The sequence below is a fragment of the Podarcis erhardii genome (genome assembly GCF_964252035.2).
Source record: "Podarcis erhardii genome assembly, chromosome: 15".
NCBI classification, from domain to species: Eukaryota; Metazoa; Chordata; class Lepidosauria; order Squamata; family Lacertidae; genus Podarcis; species Podarcis erhardii.
Window position 1 is genome coordinate 11,970,310 of NC_138505.1, and position 18,460 is coordinate 11,988,769.

General features: G+C 47.4%; 1 protein-coding gene across 1 annotated transcript; it reads left to right on the forward strand.

The window, feature by feature from the left end:
• Nucleotides 1–193: 193 nt before the first annotated feature.
• On the forward strand, nt 194–17,695 carry NXF1 (nuclear RNA export factor 1). Its single transcript, XM_081842558.1, has 21 exons — nt 194–491; nt 2,021–2,234; nt 3,472–3,613; nt 6,624–6,707; nt 7,662–7,766; nt 8,180–8,260; nt 8,611–8,680; nt 8,832–8,920; nt 9,379–9,486; nt 9,589–9,698; nt 12,204–12,240; nt 12,333–12,401; nt 12,632–12,687; nt 13,462–13,569; nt 14,153–14,211; nt 14,695–14,810; nt 15,226–15,268; nt 15,393–15,465; nt 15,874–16,056; nt 16,214–16,274; nt 16,865–17,695. Exons 1-21 carry the CDS (start codon nt 461–463, stop codon nt 16,901–16,903), a joined length of 1,878 nt encoding a protein of 625 aa, XP_081698684.1. The 5' UTR covers nt 194–460; the 3' UTR covers nt 16,904–17,695.
• Nucleotides 17,696–18,460: the final 765 nt, after the last annotated feature.

Consider the following 18,460-nt stretch of genomic DNA (forward strand, 5'->3'; position numbering starts at 1 on the left):
CCCTCCCTCCGCTATTGTAGGTGAAAGGGTGAACCGAAGGAGGCGTCTTCCTTCTCCTTTTAAACGAGCCGGAAGTAGAACTCCGGATGCGGAAAGCTCTAGCCGTAGCACCTCTATGGTCACAAAGCCGGGCGTTGAGGGCGCGCCTGACGTGCTCGCGTACTATAATCACCGGAGGGCGGGAGCGCGTCGGTTTCGGGCATGCGCAGTGCGGCGCGTGGGGCCCCCCTCAGTTGGATGAAAAATACTTCGTGAGGGAAAGAGCGGAGGGAGCAACTGGCTCGGCTTTCCAACCGACTCGAGAGCGGATTTAGCATAACCGCCGTCATTCTTGCTGCCCTTGTTTTTAATCTTTCGAGCGAGAGGCGAGGTGCCTGTACCTGTCCGAGTCCTTGCCTCTCTCTCGGCCTCATCCTGCGCTCGGGGAAGCGCCGACGCTCCCTCAGGGCCGCTTCCCTCGATGGCCGACGGAGGAAAAGGAGGCTACAGCGGTGAGGAGAGGCACGGGGGCGGCGGGGTGGTCCGGCCAGGGGAGACTGGGGTGGGTGGGGGTCTTGGCTGGCGTGAGGGGTGGGAACCGGGCCGAAGCCGAGAGGGTACTTGAAAGACACGGGTAGCCCAACGTGTTGCGCCTCCGGATCCTGTTGGACTCCGGGTCCCATCCGCCCGGCCCGCGTCGCTAGCGAGGAGCCCGGCAGCGCCTGGAGAGCTGCTCTAGGGCACAGGAGCCAACTCCGAGGGGCCGAGGTCTCCCCCAAGGAGATACTTGAAGGGTCCGCCTCCCGCTTCCTCCCCCCCCCCCGAAATTGATGGGCAATGTCATTCACACGGCGCGTGTGCGCCTCGTGATCGATTGTGTGGGGCACGGCTTACCTGTCCGTCCCCCTCCCCCCATATTTTATTCAAGTTGGCACCGCTGCTCTAGGGAGTCAGGAACCTTTTTTTGGGGGGGGGGGCCGAATATGTGTGCTGTGGAAGGAGGGATGGAAGACGAGGAAGGGTGGGTCGGGTTTGTGGGCAGTGGGCCGGGATGGGAGGGGGAGGAGCAGAAGGGTGGGGGCAATTAAGGCAGGGAATGCTCTAGGGCACAAGGAGAAAGGAGGTGAATATTAGGGGGGACGAGGGGGATATGGAGGAAGGTGTTATAGGGAACCTTAGGCGGGAGCAGAGCAGTGGCGTAGCGTGCAGGGGGGGCCGGCCGCACCGGGCGCAACATCTGGGGGTTAGGGTTAGGGGGCGCAAATCCACGGGTTAGGGGGCGCAAATTACTTGCCTTGCCCCGGGTGCTGACAACCCACGCTACGCCACTGGGGGGGGGGAGAGGTTCCTTTTTGAAAAAATGCTAATGGAGCTTGAAGGCTTGAGAGCTCTTTTTTGTGTCTATAGTATTGTCAATGTGACACACACACACACACACACACACACACACACATGTATCACTGACAGGGGTAGGAGAACCTGCTTTTGTACAAAAAGGAAGCAGGGTGGCAGGTGGCAGGGGCAGCTCCTTGGAGAGGGTTCCTTTCCAGGGATAGCTAAGAAGATTTGGATAGAGTTAAAGAGCACAGAGAGAGGAATCCCACTATTTCAGGTCCTTGGGGGAAGCTGAAGGGAGGCGGTGGTGGTGGTGGATAGGGAATGGAGACTTGTTAAGAGGAAGTGAATGGGAAGGTGTGTCCTAGTTCATGATATTCTCTAGTTGTCTGTGGAGAACTCAGAAGCATGAAGGCACCTTGCTGAATTTTGTAGGGAGCACAGAGTGTAGAAGAAGGCAATGGATGGCCCAGGGGTGGTCAGTGTGGTGTCCTGCAGACATTGTTGGGAATGCAGCTCCCTTCAGCACCAGTCAGCATGGTCAGTGGTTCAGGGATGATGAGAACTGGAATCCAACAATGTCTGGAAGGTGTTGTGTTGGCTATCCCTGCTCTAGCTTGCTTTTTGAGACTTGCCTGGTGTGATTGTTTCTCTGAATACTTTGCTTGACAGCCTTCTGACACTTCAGCTTTTTGTCCTTACATAGAACATGATGACCGTGTGGGTGGAGGTGGTGGCAACAGGGGCTTCCCAGGGAGGAGGCGAAAAGGTCGAGGCCCCTTCCGAGGAAAGATGTACAGTGAGATGAACCATCACCCGCGGAACTGGAGTGGCGCAGGCCCCAGTCCTCGTAGCCGACTTGAAGAGGAGGATGGAGATGTTCTCATGAGTGACCCTCATGATGTGCTGCGATCCCGCTAGTAAGTAAAGTGTTCTTTTGGGTGGACATAAACATACTTTAGTTTGTAGGCATGCTGCTGTTGCTCAGCCTCGGTTACCCCATCTGTCAAATGGGAACAGCGACTTATATCAGAAGACTGTAATAAGATAGGCATTATGAGTTGTATCAGCTAAGTTCCACTCAGTGTAGGCCGAATGAAATCAATGGATACTGCTAATTTAAGTCCATTGGTTTCAGTGTGTCTACTCTGAGTGGAACTTAGTTGGATACAACCCTAGGTGGGGGCGGGGGGGGGGGGGAAAGAACCGCCTTATGTGCAGAATGACACTTCACCACCATTTCCCTGTAAGGTCTGAAACACATTTGAATCCTGTACTGGTTATATAGTTTTTAGCAAAGAGAATACTCATTCCTTTTTCTTGGGAAGTACACTGGGGCAGAAAAGTAATTCTCAAAAAGAATAGATGTTCCCTATTAAGGACACTTTTTAAAAAGTGTTTTTTTATTTTTTTATTTTGCTAGTGAACCAAGTGTGTGAATTTCATAAGATCTCCAGCCAACCCCATAGAAAGGTTTTTGTAGAAAGTCTAGGAAAAATAAGGGGACCATTTCTTAGGGCATCACTTGGTTAAAGGCAGGATGTGAATAAGGTCAAGGAGCTGGTATTAACGAAGATCAGAATGGTAAAAGCCTGTGACCTGCTTTGTTTTAATGCTCTAGTTTACAGGCCCTCACACACCCTAGTTTTTAAAAAAGCATAGAAGGTGGAGCTCTTTGAAGGGATGTGAACCTTTCTTGCCTAACCAGGTACAGGTTCTCTGCTGTGGGGAGGGACTCTGTGCACATTTCCTGCACCTACAAAGATGGAAAATTGAGGTCATCTGAATCATTCCTCAGCATAGCACTTAACTGGCTGCAACCAGATGAAGAATCTGTGAAGTAAATAATAATAATAATCAGGGAACCGATAATTGAATGTATTCATCGTTTGGAAAAAGGGCTAGAATCACAAGTTACCTAGTTCATTGAGTAAAGTTAAGTTGCGGGTATAATTACTATTTAAATGTCTGATTAGTTCTGTAACATTTCTGGGGGGGAAGAGAACCAAATGCTTTTTATTACTGCTTTGTCCACAGAAACAAACCAGTAGAATAATTTGAGTGTTTGATCCAGACTTCTTTCTGGGCAAGGTTTCTCATATCTTAATTTGACACTCTGCTACACTCCATACTGAAATCTTGTTTTCTACTCCTCAGCACTCCTTACGGTCGTCCAAACAGAGATCGGGAGCGGGGAGGTCTAAGCAATATAAGCCTCACAGTGAGACAGAATCTGAGTACCCTAGAACGGCTTGGCCCCAGAAGCAATGCCCCCAAGAGGACCTGGTTCAAGGTTACAGTAAGTCACATGGGGGAGGGGAGGGATTTGGAAGCGGAGCTTGAAGGACCCCTGGCTGTTGTTGGCAGAGGTGCTCTGTTCCTGTAGAGTTGCTGTTTTGACGGACTTTTGCTTATTCAGTTCCTAAGCAATGCTGCGTGTCATTGGCTAAACTGTTTAGATTCTAAAGGGGAGGGTGGGGCTGGCAAAATGCCCTCCTAAGCAAAGAAGAACAGGCCAAGCAGGGGACTGAGAAAACAGCAGACCAGAGGCAGTGAGGCCAAGGTAGGAGGTGAGGACTGAATATTGAATGTTCCAGAAGCATGAGGAGAAAGAAAAGGAGAAGGGGACAGAAAAGAACTGTAGTGGTGAGGTTAGCTCTCATGCACACTTTGATCTGAAACAATCAGTCCAATCTTTGTGTCAATTCATTGTTAATTGTTTAACAGAGCAGCTGGTTTACCTGAATAATTTTCAGACTTGAGTGTGCTAAAACACAAGGAGCTACCACTTTTTGAGTTAGGCAGGGTAGAAAGGGAGCTTCCCAGTTTCAGTTCTGCTGGTAATCTGCAGGTCAGTCCTTCCCCACATGGTAGCTTTGCAGTCCCATGTGGTTTGGGAGGGGAAATAGCTAAACCTCACAGGATTGGAGTTGAGAGAATGCTGCCGCCTTTTATAACAGAAACAAGCAGCACTATGGTTTGACTTTGACAACCAAGCCTCTTAACACTGTGTATTTGGGGGTGGAGATTAAATACATTTATTACTCCAATTTCTATCTTGCCTTTATGCATATAACACCCAAGAAAGCTAACAGTGGGCTGTATCAAATGTTATTCCTGCTCAGAGTAGACACATTGAAATTAACCAACATGACTAACTTAGGCCCATTCATTTCAGTAGGGTACAATAAATAGAACTTCAGTAGATTCCACCCAGTAATAATACTACAATAACACATATTAAAACCAATAAGTAAATAGAGCAGATAAAACCTATCAAAGATACAAATTGAGGCTGCAAACATAATAAGACTAGTCATGTTTTTTTTAAAAAAGCTTGACGGGACAAAAGGATAGTTACATAAAAAAGATTGTGTGATTGTGAAATGACATTAGAGAAGGCCCTTAGGTCATGTCCTTGCATGTATTCCCAAACTGCAAACCCAGGTCTTCAGAAGAAGTGCAGTTCCATCCAAGACAGCATGAATCCCCATTCCCTGATTTTAAATGAACCAAGTTCTTCACCAGCACCCAGGCCATTAGCAACACTGCACACTGATTCTGAACTTGAACAGGTTTTGGGGGGATTTAGATGGAAATGAGAGAGTTAGTCTCATCAGCATGTTCATAGAATCATAGAGGTACAAGGGACCCCAAGGGTCATCTAGTCCAGCCCCCTGCAATGTAGGAATCTCAGCTAAAACATCCATGACAAATAGCCATCCAACCTCTGCTTAAAAACCTCCATGGAAGAGGTGTTGGTGACACAGAACCTCCAAACTGCAGAATTCCTCCCCCAATGGTTCCATGTAGATGTTTAATAGCATGGGAAATGAGATGGAACCCCAAGAGATGCAATTGACCATCAACAAGGGCATCAGACAGGATTCACATGGCACCATTTTTTGAAACTGTTGCCCTAAGAAGGACTAGAGCCACCACAAACTTGTGTCTCCAAGTCCCATCACACCCAGATTGTTCAGGAGGTTGATGCTACTGAAAGATGCAGAGAGGCTCAGGAGAACAAACCAGGAGGGGTGAGCTCCCTCTTTTTGCCCAGAGACGTTTCCCAAGAATTGAAAGTTGGAAACTGGCCAGAAATTATCCAGTATGTGGGGGGTTAAGGAGGAGCCCCGCCTTTAAATATTTTAGCACTACCCGCTGTGCTTGGTGGAACAGTACTATCTTGTGACAAGGCATTTGCATCTCCTCACTGGCAGGTTTTATGAGCCAGGAGGAGCAGGGATTGAGCAGTCAGGTCTCACTTCTCCAACAGTCCAAGTCCTTGAGTTGCACATATTGAAATGTATCCAGAGACTGTTTGTACTCACGGGTTTTGCCCTTGTGTACAGTTGATGCTAAATATAGCTATACCTAAGCTTAATGGGATTGGGAACTTCAGTGAAAGTCATCAACCATTGGATCTAGACATCTTTTCAAATCTTTTCCTGAGCTGATTCTCCAGCTGCAGGCTTTTACATCTGATTTATTTCTCCCAACATGCCCAGTCCAGCCATTCAGTGTATATGCCTGGGTCAGCTGGTTTTGCTAGAGAGCCGATTTGAGGAGATGTCAGAGGGTGATAGGCCAGAGCTAGGAATGGAGGAGAAATTTGTGCAGTCTGCATTTTAAAGCGAACATACCTCATTTGCTGATCCCAGACTTAGCTGTCAATAAGATGACATATTTCTCCAAATTTTGCTCCACAGTTTTGGTTCAAACATGTGAATCTTTTTGTGGGGGAATATGCATACAAAATTCATTTTTGTTAAGCAGGAAAAAGCATTGAAAGTAATAAACAGATATATTTTAGGGGAAGAATGTACACACTTTATACACAATCTACATACAACTTTTTGCATTACCTTTATCCACAAAAAAACAGTCAGGCATATGACCGACATGGAAACAGACGCAGAATGGAAATAGGCTGATTTGTGCATCCCTAGCCAAAGCCCTTCAGTCATCCACAATGGACTTCCAGTTCCATAGCCTTTGCACTTTCCTAAACTGGAAGTCAAAATCTTGCTGCTCCCATTTCACCTATGCCTAGAAGCATCTCCCTTTGTTCTCTTTCCAGCTGAATTGTAGCATTTTTAATCCCATAGTTTACAAAATGTGTGCCTCCCTGGTTTCACATTTCCAGATTAGCCAAAAGCTTTTCTTTCTTCCCCACTGATGCAGTGAAAAATGGCCCCAACCTACCAATTGGCAAATGGACTTGAGAGCTGGATATTATTACCACATCAAAGCTTTGGTATGGTTCTGCTTCTTGCCTTGATTGGCTTTTTTGCTTTTCTCCCCCTCAGATTCCCTATGGAAGGAAATATGAAAAGGCCTGGCTGATTAATACCATTCAGAATTTGTGCAGCGTTCCCTTCACTCCTGTGGAGGTAAGAGAGGCATACACATGTTCCCTGGGCAAGAATTTTCCTTTCTGTTTTACAGAATTGACAGTCTTGTGATTCCCAAATTGTGTGCTGCAATAGGAGCTGGGGTGTTCCTTGAAACCGCCATGTCGGCTGCATCCAGCACCCATTGTCATTTGGATCAGGAGGCTGTATGTGGCATTGATTTGATCTTGCCCCCACCCCAGTTAGTAAATTGCCAGTGGTATTCTGATAGAAGTTGCACCAGCAATACTCAGATTATAAGGTGCTGGGCAGGGGCTGCGTTTCCTTGGGTGTACCCAGTATTGATTCTACTCAGAAAAATTAGCTACTGTTTTTTAGAAATGCCAAGCAAGAATGTTTGGTTAGAACTGGGGAAAAGAGGAGTCAAGGAATGGAGCTTGCGTGAAGTTCCTCAACTTTCTCCCATAATTCAAGCTCTATACACTAGCATCCCATGCTGCAGCTGACGGGTACAGGGGGATCCCTGAGTCTCCCCCATTGCTTAGAATACCCAGTTGCTTCTATAGGCCTTAACCACCTGAGCAGGATTCCAGGAGGCATTAATTGTACTTCTCTGCATTGGAAGGGAGAGGTACTTCTCTTTGAGCATCTGAGTGAATTGTGCCTTCAATTTTAATCTAGGAAAAAACTTACTGTGTCCTAGATAATTCAGCAGTTTTGGAAATGCTGGTGCTAGTGAAATAAAAATATCATGAAGGAATGCGGAGACTAGGGGTGGCATGAGGCTGGCATTAGCAGAACGTGTTGGTGATGGGGAAGCTTAAAAGCTCCAAGCCCTGCACCTTCTGGTCACTCAAAGCTGTGCCCAGAGGCATTACAAGGCACCTTCCATGTTGTATAGTCTTTATTAATTATGAAGATCAGCTCCTTTTTTTCTAACTAAAGAAGAATGAGCTCTGTCTCACACCAACATCTTTCCCCCTCTTGCCGCAGCTACACTATGCCAATAATCGGGTAGTGTTCTATGTGGAAGAAGCCTCTGCAGCCAACGCCCTCAAACAGGTGTCTCGAAAGATTGTTGCCCCAGATGGCTACAAGGTTGGTTTGTTCTTCCTCTGTGGGCCTGGGGCTAGTGGTGGTGGGGGGGATACATGAGGTTGGAGGGCGATTAGCTATGTCCAGACTAGTGAGGTTGCTTGGTCAGTTATAGATCTGACCTGCCTCATGTGATTGTCCTTTGCTGACACAGCTTAGATTCAAGCAGTGCCTGCAAAGGAAGAAAGGAAAGAATCAGGAGTGCACTCTTAATTATTTCCTTTGAAGTTGTGAGTTCAGGTAATTGAGAGATGGTCAACCTCGCCCATTGGCCAGAGTGGCTCAAAGGGGAGTGGGGGAGCTTAGGATCCAGCCCACCTGCAAGATCTTGTTCCCCAGTCCTCTCTACATACATTAAGTAGCCTGGGCAGGGATTAACCTGCACCCATCCACTCTCCAACTGGCATTTCTTTCAGGTTGTGATACTTTTAAACCCATGCAGTCCACCAACATCTGTCCAGCGTGAATTGAAACCAGAGGAGATTGAGCAGCTGAAGGTGAGTGGAATGTGCCAGAACTTTAGTACTATTTTCTTGCCATCCACTTGCCAGTCTGCCCTGCATTCCCACAGGTGGTTTGTGTCTGGTGTTTTTCTCTTTGGGAACCTGACAATGATCCTTGATTTTAAACTGTCTCAAGAGGTTAGTGAGTTGGAATGGGAGATGCCATCTGTCTTTAGTGGGGAAACAAGTCCCTGTTCAGGTTGTGAGTATTGTACAATCTCTTCCTAACCTTTGTTTTTGTCTTTTGCTTGGGGTACTGAGAGTGTCTTCTTCCCCTCAAGCAGGCAGGAATAAGCCTGTCTGAGTCCTTATCTATCTAATGGAATTTTTCTCTCTCCTTCCAGCTTTGCATGAGTAAAAGATACGATGGTTCCCAGCAGGCCTTGGATCTAAAGAACCTTCACACAGATCCAGGTAGGACACCGTACCCACCTTTTCACTGTTGGGACTGCTGTTCTTCTACACACCTAGAACTCTGGTTCCAGCTTCAGGGGCGGAGGTGGGTTTCTGTTGCAGATTCCAGCTGGCAGTGAAGTGAGATTCATTCTACTTTTTGACTCCCCAGATCTGGTAGCCCAGAACATTGACATGGTGTTGAGCCGCCGAAGCTGCATGCTAGCTGTGCTGCGGATCATCCAGGAGAACATTCCTGAGGTCATCCATTTCTCTCTCCCTTTCCCTCTCTTCAACCCAGCCTTTTTCTTGCCTTGGTGCCCTCGGGGATTGGTGATTTCTCTGAAATTTCATGCTGAAAAGATTTCAGCTTGCCCTCAAATGAATATGGACCCTTGTAAGTAAGTGGTCCATAATTACAAACCATACACCAAACATCCTAGAAGGGGTGGCAGTATTGGGTTTGCGTTTTTTGTTTATTTGTTCTTGTATTTATCGTGTATTTTGTGTCTTATCTTCTATTTTTATGTTGTGAACTGTCCTACAGATGGAGGGCGGTATACAAATGTAAATAAAGAAATAAATCTTACTGTAGTTTAATTTATTTTTTAATGAGGTTTTTTTTAAAAAATACAAAAACTGCCTTGAGGTCACTTGGTGGCAAAAAGCACATCTCTCACTCACACCTCACAAATCCCCCCCCCCATCTATCCTTGCAGCTCCTTTCTCTGAACTTGAGTGACAACAAGCTCTATCGGCTGGATGATATGGCTGAGCTGCCCCAGAAGGCTCCCAACCTGAAGATCCTCAATTTGTCTTCTAACCAGGTAGGGCTGGATGCTCACTAGCTCAGCCTGAATCTTTCATTGGGTAAAATCCTCACTCTCTTCACTGTGCTCTCTCTTTCTTTCCCTCCTGGCTCCCTTCAGTTGAAGACAGACCGTGACTTGGACAGGTTAAAAGACTTGAAGCTTGAGGAACTATGGCTGGATGGCAACCTGTTGTGTGATAGCTTCCGCGACCAGTCTACCTACATCAGGTGAGCAGTAGCCCTGGGGCTGCCTAAGATGTCCTGGAAGGGCGCACCTCCACCTACCCAGAGGGCATTCAGGGCATGATTAAGATGTTTCTTGCCAAAAGGCTTTTTTTGCCCTCCTAGTGGTGCCAGCTTGGTTATTTTGACCCCATAGCACCATCTGCCTCGGCTGCAGCCAAATCTCTGAAGATGCTGCATCTTATTCCTGGATCCTGAGTTGTGATTTTTGTGATGATGGTTTTATTTCAGCCAGATTGGAGCACTGCCCAGCCCCGTCTCCTCCCCCACCCCATATTGATATTACTACATTTATTAGCTGAAATTTGCTTTTGTGGATGATCTGCCATATCGCACCTCCCAGCCCCCCCAGCCTTGCTTCTCTTCCTTGTGAAATCTTCCTTTCCCCCTCCCCCGCTTTTCTGTCTGCCTTCCACTCTCCGCTCTGCACACACCACTTGCTTTTCTCTGCCCCCGGGGCTCTAGGACCTCAGGATGCGCAGCCTTTTCCATCCTCTCAAGTTCCCCATGTGCACTGCCACCCTCCTTTGAGCCTGCCATGCTGAGCCACCTTGTTCGTGGCCTTGCCTGCTTCTGTATTTATATATTGTGGCTCCCCAATGCTGTACCTGGAAGTACCATATTGCACAGAGGCACGTGGAAGTCTTTCTTTTGGAGAATTGAAGCCAAGCTGCTAAATCCTGGGGTGCCCCTGGTGCGTTTGGCTCGCACAGATGGCTGGTTAGCCAGTGACGGGTAAGATTCCTTGCGGAAGGAACAACCTAAGACAGGCACAGTCGCACAGTGGCCAAACGGAGCCCTTCCGCCCGCCTCCGGGGAAGTTGGCAAACACAAGGCACCAGAACCCTCCTTCACAGGCTTGTCGTCGGCAAGTAGCTTTTGGACAGCCTCTGCGCCATTTCTAATGGGGAGACTTTTGCTTCTTGATGATCTGGGAGTGACGATGGTGCTGACTCTGGGTGGAGCAGCAGCAGCAGACTGAAGTGACAAGCTTCTTGCAAGTAAAACTCTTTCTCCCTCAGTTGTGCACTTGGAAGTCCTGTTTGTGTGGCCAAGGCATCTGTATCTCTGCAGGGTTGGAGCGTCAAGAAGGGGCAGTGTGGAGGATGGATGAGGCTGTGCATCAGTAGGGAGGAGTTTCCAGGCCTTTTTTTCTTTGTTTCCATCACTCTGGCGTCCCTCTGCTTCTCCCTTCCCCACCCGCATCTTCCATGGTCATTAATTAGATTTGGGCCTTGATGCAGGAACTCTCCCAAAGCTGTTTTAAGTTGGGTGCCAGGAAGTTGGCTCAGGCATCTCCATGACCAGTGGGAATTCTTGTCCATTCCCCTACTTTCCCTTCCCTGCCCCTGCCCTCTGGCCTCAGTGGAGCGCTCCTCCTATAAATTGGGCCATGCGGGTGAGTACACACTCAGGTAAGTGCAGAGGGAGACTTGGAGTAGCATGGCTTTCGAGACTTCTGCCTCTCGCACCCGTGTGCATGTGTAAAACTACCACGGGAAGAGTACCAGAGCATTTTACTTTAAAGACTGTTCTGCTACCTACTAATTTTTTGAAGTTGGCTAACTGTCACTCACCCTTGTATGGTATCAAGTGACAGAACCATAATAGTGAAATTGATCAACTTTTCCCTTAAATTGTCTGGCAATATTAAAGGAAAGCTGACTCAGCATTTTCTCCTAGGTGAGACTTGAGTCAGATTTTAATACGCAGGGTGGGAAATGTCAAATATAATCAGATGTCTCTTTAAACTGGATTGCAGTAGTTCTCTAATCCAGCATAAGCAGTACAATCCTTTTAACCCCATTCGTGTTGCTTCTTCCGTGGCTAACGGAAGATGCAGAGCCTAATACGGTTCCACGTGCAGCTTTAGCAACCCGTCCCTGATTTTGTACACGTTCTACCTTTGTTTAAAATGCTTGTTGTACGTGTAAATTTCTTAGGCTTCCAAAGAAATATACAGTTTGAGAGCCTTGGGCGGGGGGCTTTTGTTAAAAGATTCTGGTAATGCCACCATTTTGTGGTGTTTCTCCACGCTCCTAAGAAAGCCCAGATGCGTGGAATGAAACTTGTGGGACCTGTCTCCTACGTTCTTCCAGTTGGGGAGCTGGTTGTTGCTCTGTAATTCAGAATCCAGGAAGTGAGATGTGGTGAGGGTTCTGAATCACCAGTGGGCAGCCTATATAATTCGGTGGGCATCTGTTTGGCCCAGGATAACAAATTGATAACTCTCCACCTCCTGACAGCAGTTGAGGCAACTTCTTTTTGCAAGACTGCCCATCTTGATTTTAAAGGATGCTTTAGAGAATGATGGCCAGTGGCCAGGGTGGGTAGAGGCCACAACAGAATTTAGTTCAGGTAGCACTGGCTGAGGCAGGAAGATGGTGGTAGCAGAAGGTGGGGACCACCCAGGTAGGCCACGGGTGGGGGGAGGGCAGTGGTCTTGGGGCACAAAGCTCTTTCATTCACTCCTTTTCCCCTTTCTGACAGCGCCATCCGCGAACGGTTTCCAAAGCTGCTGAGGCTGGTGAGTGAATTGTTCAAATTCCAGGTGGATTCTGAGCCAGCTTTTGTATCTGACAGTACTGTTGCCTTACCCTTCTGCCTCTCCCATCACAGGACGGCCATGAACTCCCCCCTCCTATTGCTTTTGATCTTGAAGCACCTACCACGCTTCCCCCTACTAAGGTACAGAAATGCTCGGAAGGGGCAGGGGAGAGGGCCTGTGTTGCTGTTGCCCTGAGAAAGCTGGCGCCTTTCGAGCCCTTGCTTCAGTCCCATTGCTCGGTGTGGGCTGTGGCATAGGATGCCTTAGGGCTGGTGCTGAGTGGGTACTGGGTAGATTTTGCTTGGTGTTTGGGAGGAATGGAGGGGAACAGATTAACATCTGGCTTCTCTCTTTGACTCTCCCCACTCAGGGCAGCTATTTTTGCTCTGAAGACTTAAAAGTGTTGATCCTGCGATTTCTGCAACAGTAAGTAGAGTTGCAAGGTCTTGTACGTTAAAGAAAACCAGAGCCCCTGCCAACAAGTTAATAACCTGGGGGTTTTGGCACACACAAAAAGGGGAGCTGGAGGAAAAAAAGAGAGGGTAAAGATCTTAAGTTTTAAGTTAGTTCCTGGGAAGAGGGTAGTGGTAATGATGCTGGCTGGCATTTGAAAACCAGGGTTTGAAATTGCATTCCAGTGTTTAAAACTTGGCTAGCAAAAAGGATCACTGACAGTACTGTAATTGAAAGAAGCAAAAGGGTTTATTGAGGCACAGTACCCCATAAAATAGGAACGCGAGTGGCGCTATGGTATAACCCACTGAGCCTAGGGCCTGCCGATCGGAAGGTCAGCGGTTCGAATCTCCGCATCGGGGTGAGCTCCTGTTGCTCAGTCCCAGCTCCTGCCAACCTAGCAGTTCAAAAGCACATCAAAGTGCAAGTAGATAAATAGGTGCCGCTCTGGCGGGAAGGTAAACGGTGTTTCTGTACGCTGCTCTGGTTTCGCCAGGAGCGGCTTAGTCCTGCTGGCCACATGACCCGGAAAAACTGTCTACAGACAAACGTCAGCTCCCTTGGCCAGTAAAGTGAGATGAGCGCTGCAACCCCAGAGTCATTCGCGACTGGACTTAACTGTCAGAGGTCCTTTACCCTTACCTTTTTACCCAATACAATGGAAATAACATAATAGAAATATTAAAGCGGCTAAAGCCTCTCTTCCATTCTGGCTGTTTCTTTAGCAATGTTTGTATTCTCCCACAGATATTACACTGTCTATGATTCTGGGGACCGGCAAGGGTTATTGGACGCCTACCACGATGGAGCCTGCTGCTCCCTGAGCATCCCCTTCTCACTACACAACCATTCTAGGTAAGTTTATGCTTCTGACATTTGTTCCCTTGCCATGGGAGAGGACTGCACGTTGCCCTACTACACTCTGCTTTTGGTGTGACATGGTGTGAGACAGGCTGTGTGCACCCTTTCCAAAGTTTCTGTGCCAAGATTTTGCAACCTATACTAAGTAAACAAGAGCTGCTTGTATTTGTCACAAGGCGATTCAAAGAGCTGTGTGTGGATCTTACACATGCCTCCCATTCAAGTATTTCACGCTTTGCAAGCATCAAGTCTTTTTGTAAGATGCCATACATTTGGTTGCATTGTGTTGATTGGGAAGAAGATTTGGGGTTAAATAAATCTAACTAAACTGTTAGAGGGCAGGGATTTGTGGTGCTTCCACAACTTACATTTTAAAAAATCCTCATACCAAGAGAGAGACTAGGTTGAAAGTACTTGGAGCTGCTTGCTTTACTTTGGAGCCAGTTGGGGATTTAACCCTCAGCACACTGCCTTCAAACCCAACATTTTGCCCACTGCTGCCAAGTATACACCTCCTGCTATGTAAAGAAAGACCTGGGGAAATGGGTAGGAGTTTATGTTCTTGTTTTGTCTTCAGGAGCACTCTGGCTGAATACTTCAAGAACAGCAGGAATGTGAAGAAGCTTAAGGATCCCAGTAAGTAATGACCAGTGGCAGGGGTGGGGTGGGTGTACAAGGCTACAGACTCTTTTAAGGACAGTGTGTAATCAGAAGTGTTTCATGGGAGACGGGCCCTGCACAGTGATTCTGCTGCGGAGGTTGGGACCCCAATGCGCAAAAGAGGGCAGCTGCAATGGTGAAAGGATTTGGGACAACGCTCAAATCCGCACTGAAGCCCCTCTTTTGTAGCAGTCCAGTTGTAAAAGAGGATAACAGAAAAACCCCTGATTAAAGTGAATAAACTGTATTGGTTGGCTATTTTGGAACAAGAGGGGTGATTTTATTTTTTAGGGTTGGGGCAGACGCTCCTACATTAGTGGACTGTCCCCCACCACATGCACACACACACACACACACGCACACACGCACACATACATGTATTTGCTGCTGGTTTCTCCACTTTGGGTTTACTTCAGTGAAGGTAGTGATTGACCTTCCCTCTGCTCTTTCTGCCCCCAGCCATGCGCTTCAGGCTCCTCAAGCACACAAAGCTAAACGTTGTGGCCTTCCTTAGCGAGCTCCCGAAGACTCAGCATGACATCAACTCCTTTATTGTGGACGTCTGTGCCCAAACGGTGAGTCAGGGGAGAAGGAACTGGCCAAGCACTTACCGCCTTTCAGGGAGTAGGTGAGGTCAGTGGGCAACAAGAAAGATGAGGAATGGGTTGTTGGTTGGCTGGAAATTTGACTTGTCCCTGATAGCCGATGGGAATTAAGAAAAATTGCTGCCTCTATGCAGGGTCAAAATATATGTTGTTCAGCTGGAAATCTTGGAATATGGAACAAAGTATTATTCCCCCCCCCATAAGTACATACCCCACTATTGCTATTGCTGCTCACTTTTCGATAAAGGCAATTTACTTTATCTTGTAAGCGGCTTTGAGTATTTCATTACAGAAAGGTGGGGTATACATCTTGATGTTAAACGATGTATATAACATCTGTGTGGGTTGCTGCCACAATCTCTTTGGCCTTCTTTTCTCATTGCAGAACACGCTGCTGTCTTTCACCGTCAATGGGGTCTTCAAGGAAGGTGAGTGTGCTGTTAAAAGCCTGCTTTGTGACACATCCTAAACAGTGGGAAAGCCAGAACACTTGCAGCACCCAGTGCCCCTTCTTGAAAACTCTAACCTGCACTTTCTTTCTAAATTCTACAGTGGATGGCAAGTGTCGCGACTCGGTGCGCGCCTTCACCCGTGTGTTCATCGTTGTGCCTGCTGGCAATAATGGGTAAGGGTTATGAGCTTCAGGGCATTGACAAATCCAGGGATTGCAAGACAGGTATGTCTCTGAAAGGGGCAGGTATTGGGAGGATGATGAAATATTTATAGGGGGATGAGAGACAGAGCCTTAGCAGCCATGTCTGTCAGGAGCTGGGAATGTCAAAGGCTTTTAAAAATAGCCCATGTGCTGGAGGCATTGGGGGATTGGCCAGCTTACGGAGGAGCAATCTGATTTCTCCCAGTGATTTATATCTGTACTGGTGAACCACTGGCCATAGTCAGGTCTCAGACTGAAAGGGTAGAAGGCGAAAGGGGGCATTCTGGCTACCCTACCCTCGATATTTCCTCCTTATGTTGGGTGTAGACTTGCAGCCCCTTCATTAACCGCTGCTGGCTCTTTCCCCCTCCTCTGCAGGCTGTGCATTGTGAATGATCAGCTATTCATTCGTAAGGCCACCAACAAGGAAATCCGCAAAGCTTTTGTCATGCCAGCGCCCACGCCCTCCTCCAGCCCGGTGCCCACGCTCACGGCAGAGCAGCAGGAAATGCTGCAGAATTTCTCACTGCAGTCGGGCATGAATCTTGAGTGGTCTCAGAAGTGAGTGTGGAGTTGCTGGGGGCTGGCAGTTGGGGAAAAGGAGTGGGAGATGGTCTTGAGATCAGGGTGCGGGGCAGGGAGGGAAAAGCAGTTGCAAAATGAGATTAGGTTAGGCTGCTGTCTCATGACTTTATCATCTCTCCCTACCCTTGCCCAGGTGCCTCTTGGACAATGATTGGAACTACGCTCATGCGGCCCAGGTTTTTACCCAGCTCAAGGTGAGTGCCCTGGTGCCTTTCTAGAGTGAGACCACCAGAACCTGCTGCCAGGCTTAAGAACCGGAGACAGAAAGTGATGGCTGGGATGGATTTGCACTGCACTGCAGTTCTGTTACAGGGGAGAACCCTGGGTGGCTTTTCCTTCATTCTCAGGGTCTGATGTGCCGTATTTGAGGGTCATGTTTCCCCCGCAGAGGAAGTTTGCAAGGAAAGCCATCCCCTATGTAATATGTCTTGATGTGTGTATTCAGAGTTATTTGAAGCGAGAGCATCCAGAAACCATTGCTGTTGGTTTCTGCTCTTTTGCTTTTCATCCATAGTGCAGTAATGAGAAGCTGATATATAGCAGACTTTGCCTTTGGACGGGTGACTGTCCTTAGAATATTTTGTCCCCTTACTGGCCTCTTAACTGACCTTTGGAAGAGTCAAGTCTGGATTTGGGAAAACTTTTTTTATCACAACCCTGTGAGCCTGGGGAAAACCCCTGGGTTCTGTTGACAGCTTCATGTTTGTTTCAGTCTCCTTGTTAGAACCAGACATGGAGGAAAGGTGGTTGCTGTTAACTTCTTACTCTTTCTTTTCTCTTCTAGGCTGAGGGGAAGATCCCAGAAGTGGCTTTCATCAACTGAGCGTTTGCCACCATTGCCCTTACCAAAGCCAGCCAAGCAGCATTTTATCCTTTGGGTTCTTGTTTTGTAAATAAATGAAAGTTTCACTATGTAAATTAAAGAGACTCCTACCCTGTTGTGACTGTGAAGGCTGCACCTGTCTGTGTTGCCATTGGACTGTGGGCAAAAGCAGTGAAAACAGGCCCTTGTGGAAGAGGCAGCACCTCCTGCCTGCAGCGGCAGATGACGTGAAGAATTGCTGTGTACACTGATTTTCAAACAGACACTAACAACCATGGAAATTTGGAGGAAAGGCACTTGGATCGTTTTTGGGTTCTCCCACCTCCCTTTTAATTTGTAAAGCTGATTTTTAGCATACCTTCCCCCCCCCCCCCCCCGCTGCTACCGACTTGGGAGTTGAGTCTTGTATGTGCCTAGAGTAAGAAGTAGTCAGTAGTTTCCAACATGCAACAAGGGTTATATCCGTAGAGGGCAGGGGGAATGGTAAACCTCCAACCTGCAAAAGGCAGCAGCAGCAGCACCCACCCCTGTATCCTTTGAGGCACAATTGATCATCCTGATGGTGCCAGAGAGAGAGGGGGTTTCCTAGTTATAGGTTGCTTTAGAGGACTTTAGGTATGTGAGACCCTGTTTGAAGCACAGCCCTTGCAGGACGTCGGATTTGCTGTCACTCACTGCTTAAATGAGAAGAAGCTTTGGGGTCTGCACACCTAGCAAGCTGTAGCTTCCGTGTTTCTTTTCTGCCTGTAGTTCTTGAAAACACTGTGTTTAGTAAAATTGTTATTAAAACCATGGTGTGCATTCATGTGATGGTGTTCTAAACTAGAGATAAGATCACTTCCTTTTACTATGGATTTCTTTTTCCGTTTTGGCCATGCACGACTTATGATTGTGGAAGTTCTGTCAAATGTACAAATTATGTAAATAAGCATACCTTCCCATCGTTCACAATCTTCTATTACTTTAAAAATAAGTGTGTAGGGAGGTCCTAATGCTTTGGCCTCCTGACCTGAGTTTATCCTGCTTTCTCTGAAAAGGAGAGCAAGGTTATGTTATCATTAATTTCTTCCCTGTGGAAAATGGCTCTTCTTGCAGCCCTGGAGATCTGCAAGATCCCCTGCTCCGTGTTACGTACAGAGACATCACTCAGTGACCCAGGAGCCTTGGACGAAGCTTTATTTTTTAAGACCGTGATGGAGATGGGTGTTATCCCACACTGAATTGTGCTTAGGTAACCAGAATTAGAGGGACGTGGGTGGCCGGCAGCAAGGATACTCATTGCAAAAAACTGGAAAACTCAAGATCTACCCACACTGGAAGAGTGGCAGATGCAGCTGATGGACTATATGCAACTGGCCGAGATGACTGGCAGAATCCGAGACCTGGGAGAAGAGAGGATTGAGGAAGACTGGAAGAAATTTAAGTTGTATTTACAAAAACATTGTAATTTGGTTGAATGTTAAGAAGGATGCTAGATTATAAAAAATTGGCCACCACTAAATTAGATTTTGAATTTGATGATAAGTGAGATTAAAGAAAACATAAATTTTATGGAGA

Coding starts and splice junctions, on each gene's coding strand:
- NXF1 (XM_081842558.1), top strand. CDS start 461: ATGGCCGACGGAGGAAAAGGAGGCTACAGCG. Junction 9,699..12,203: donor GACCAGTCTACCTACATCAG/GTGAGCAGTAGC, acceptor CCTTTCTGACAG/CGCCATCCGCGAACGGTTTC. Junction 14,811..15,225: donor TGGACGTCTGTGCCCAAACG/GTGAGTCAGGGG, acceptor TTCTCATTGCAG/AACACGCTGCTGTCTTTCAC.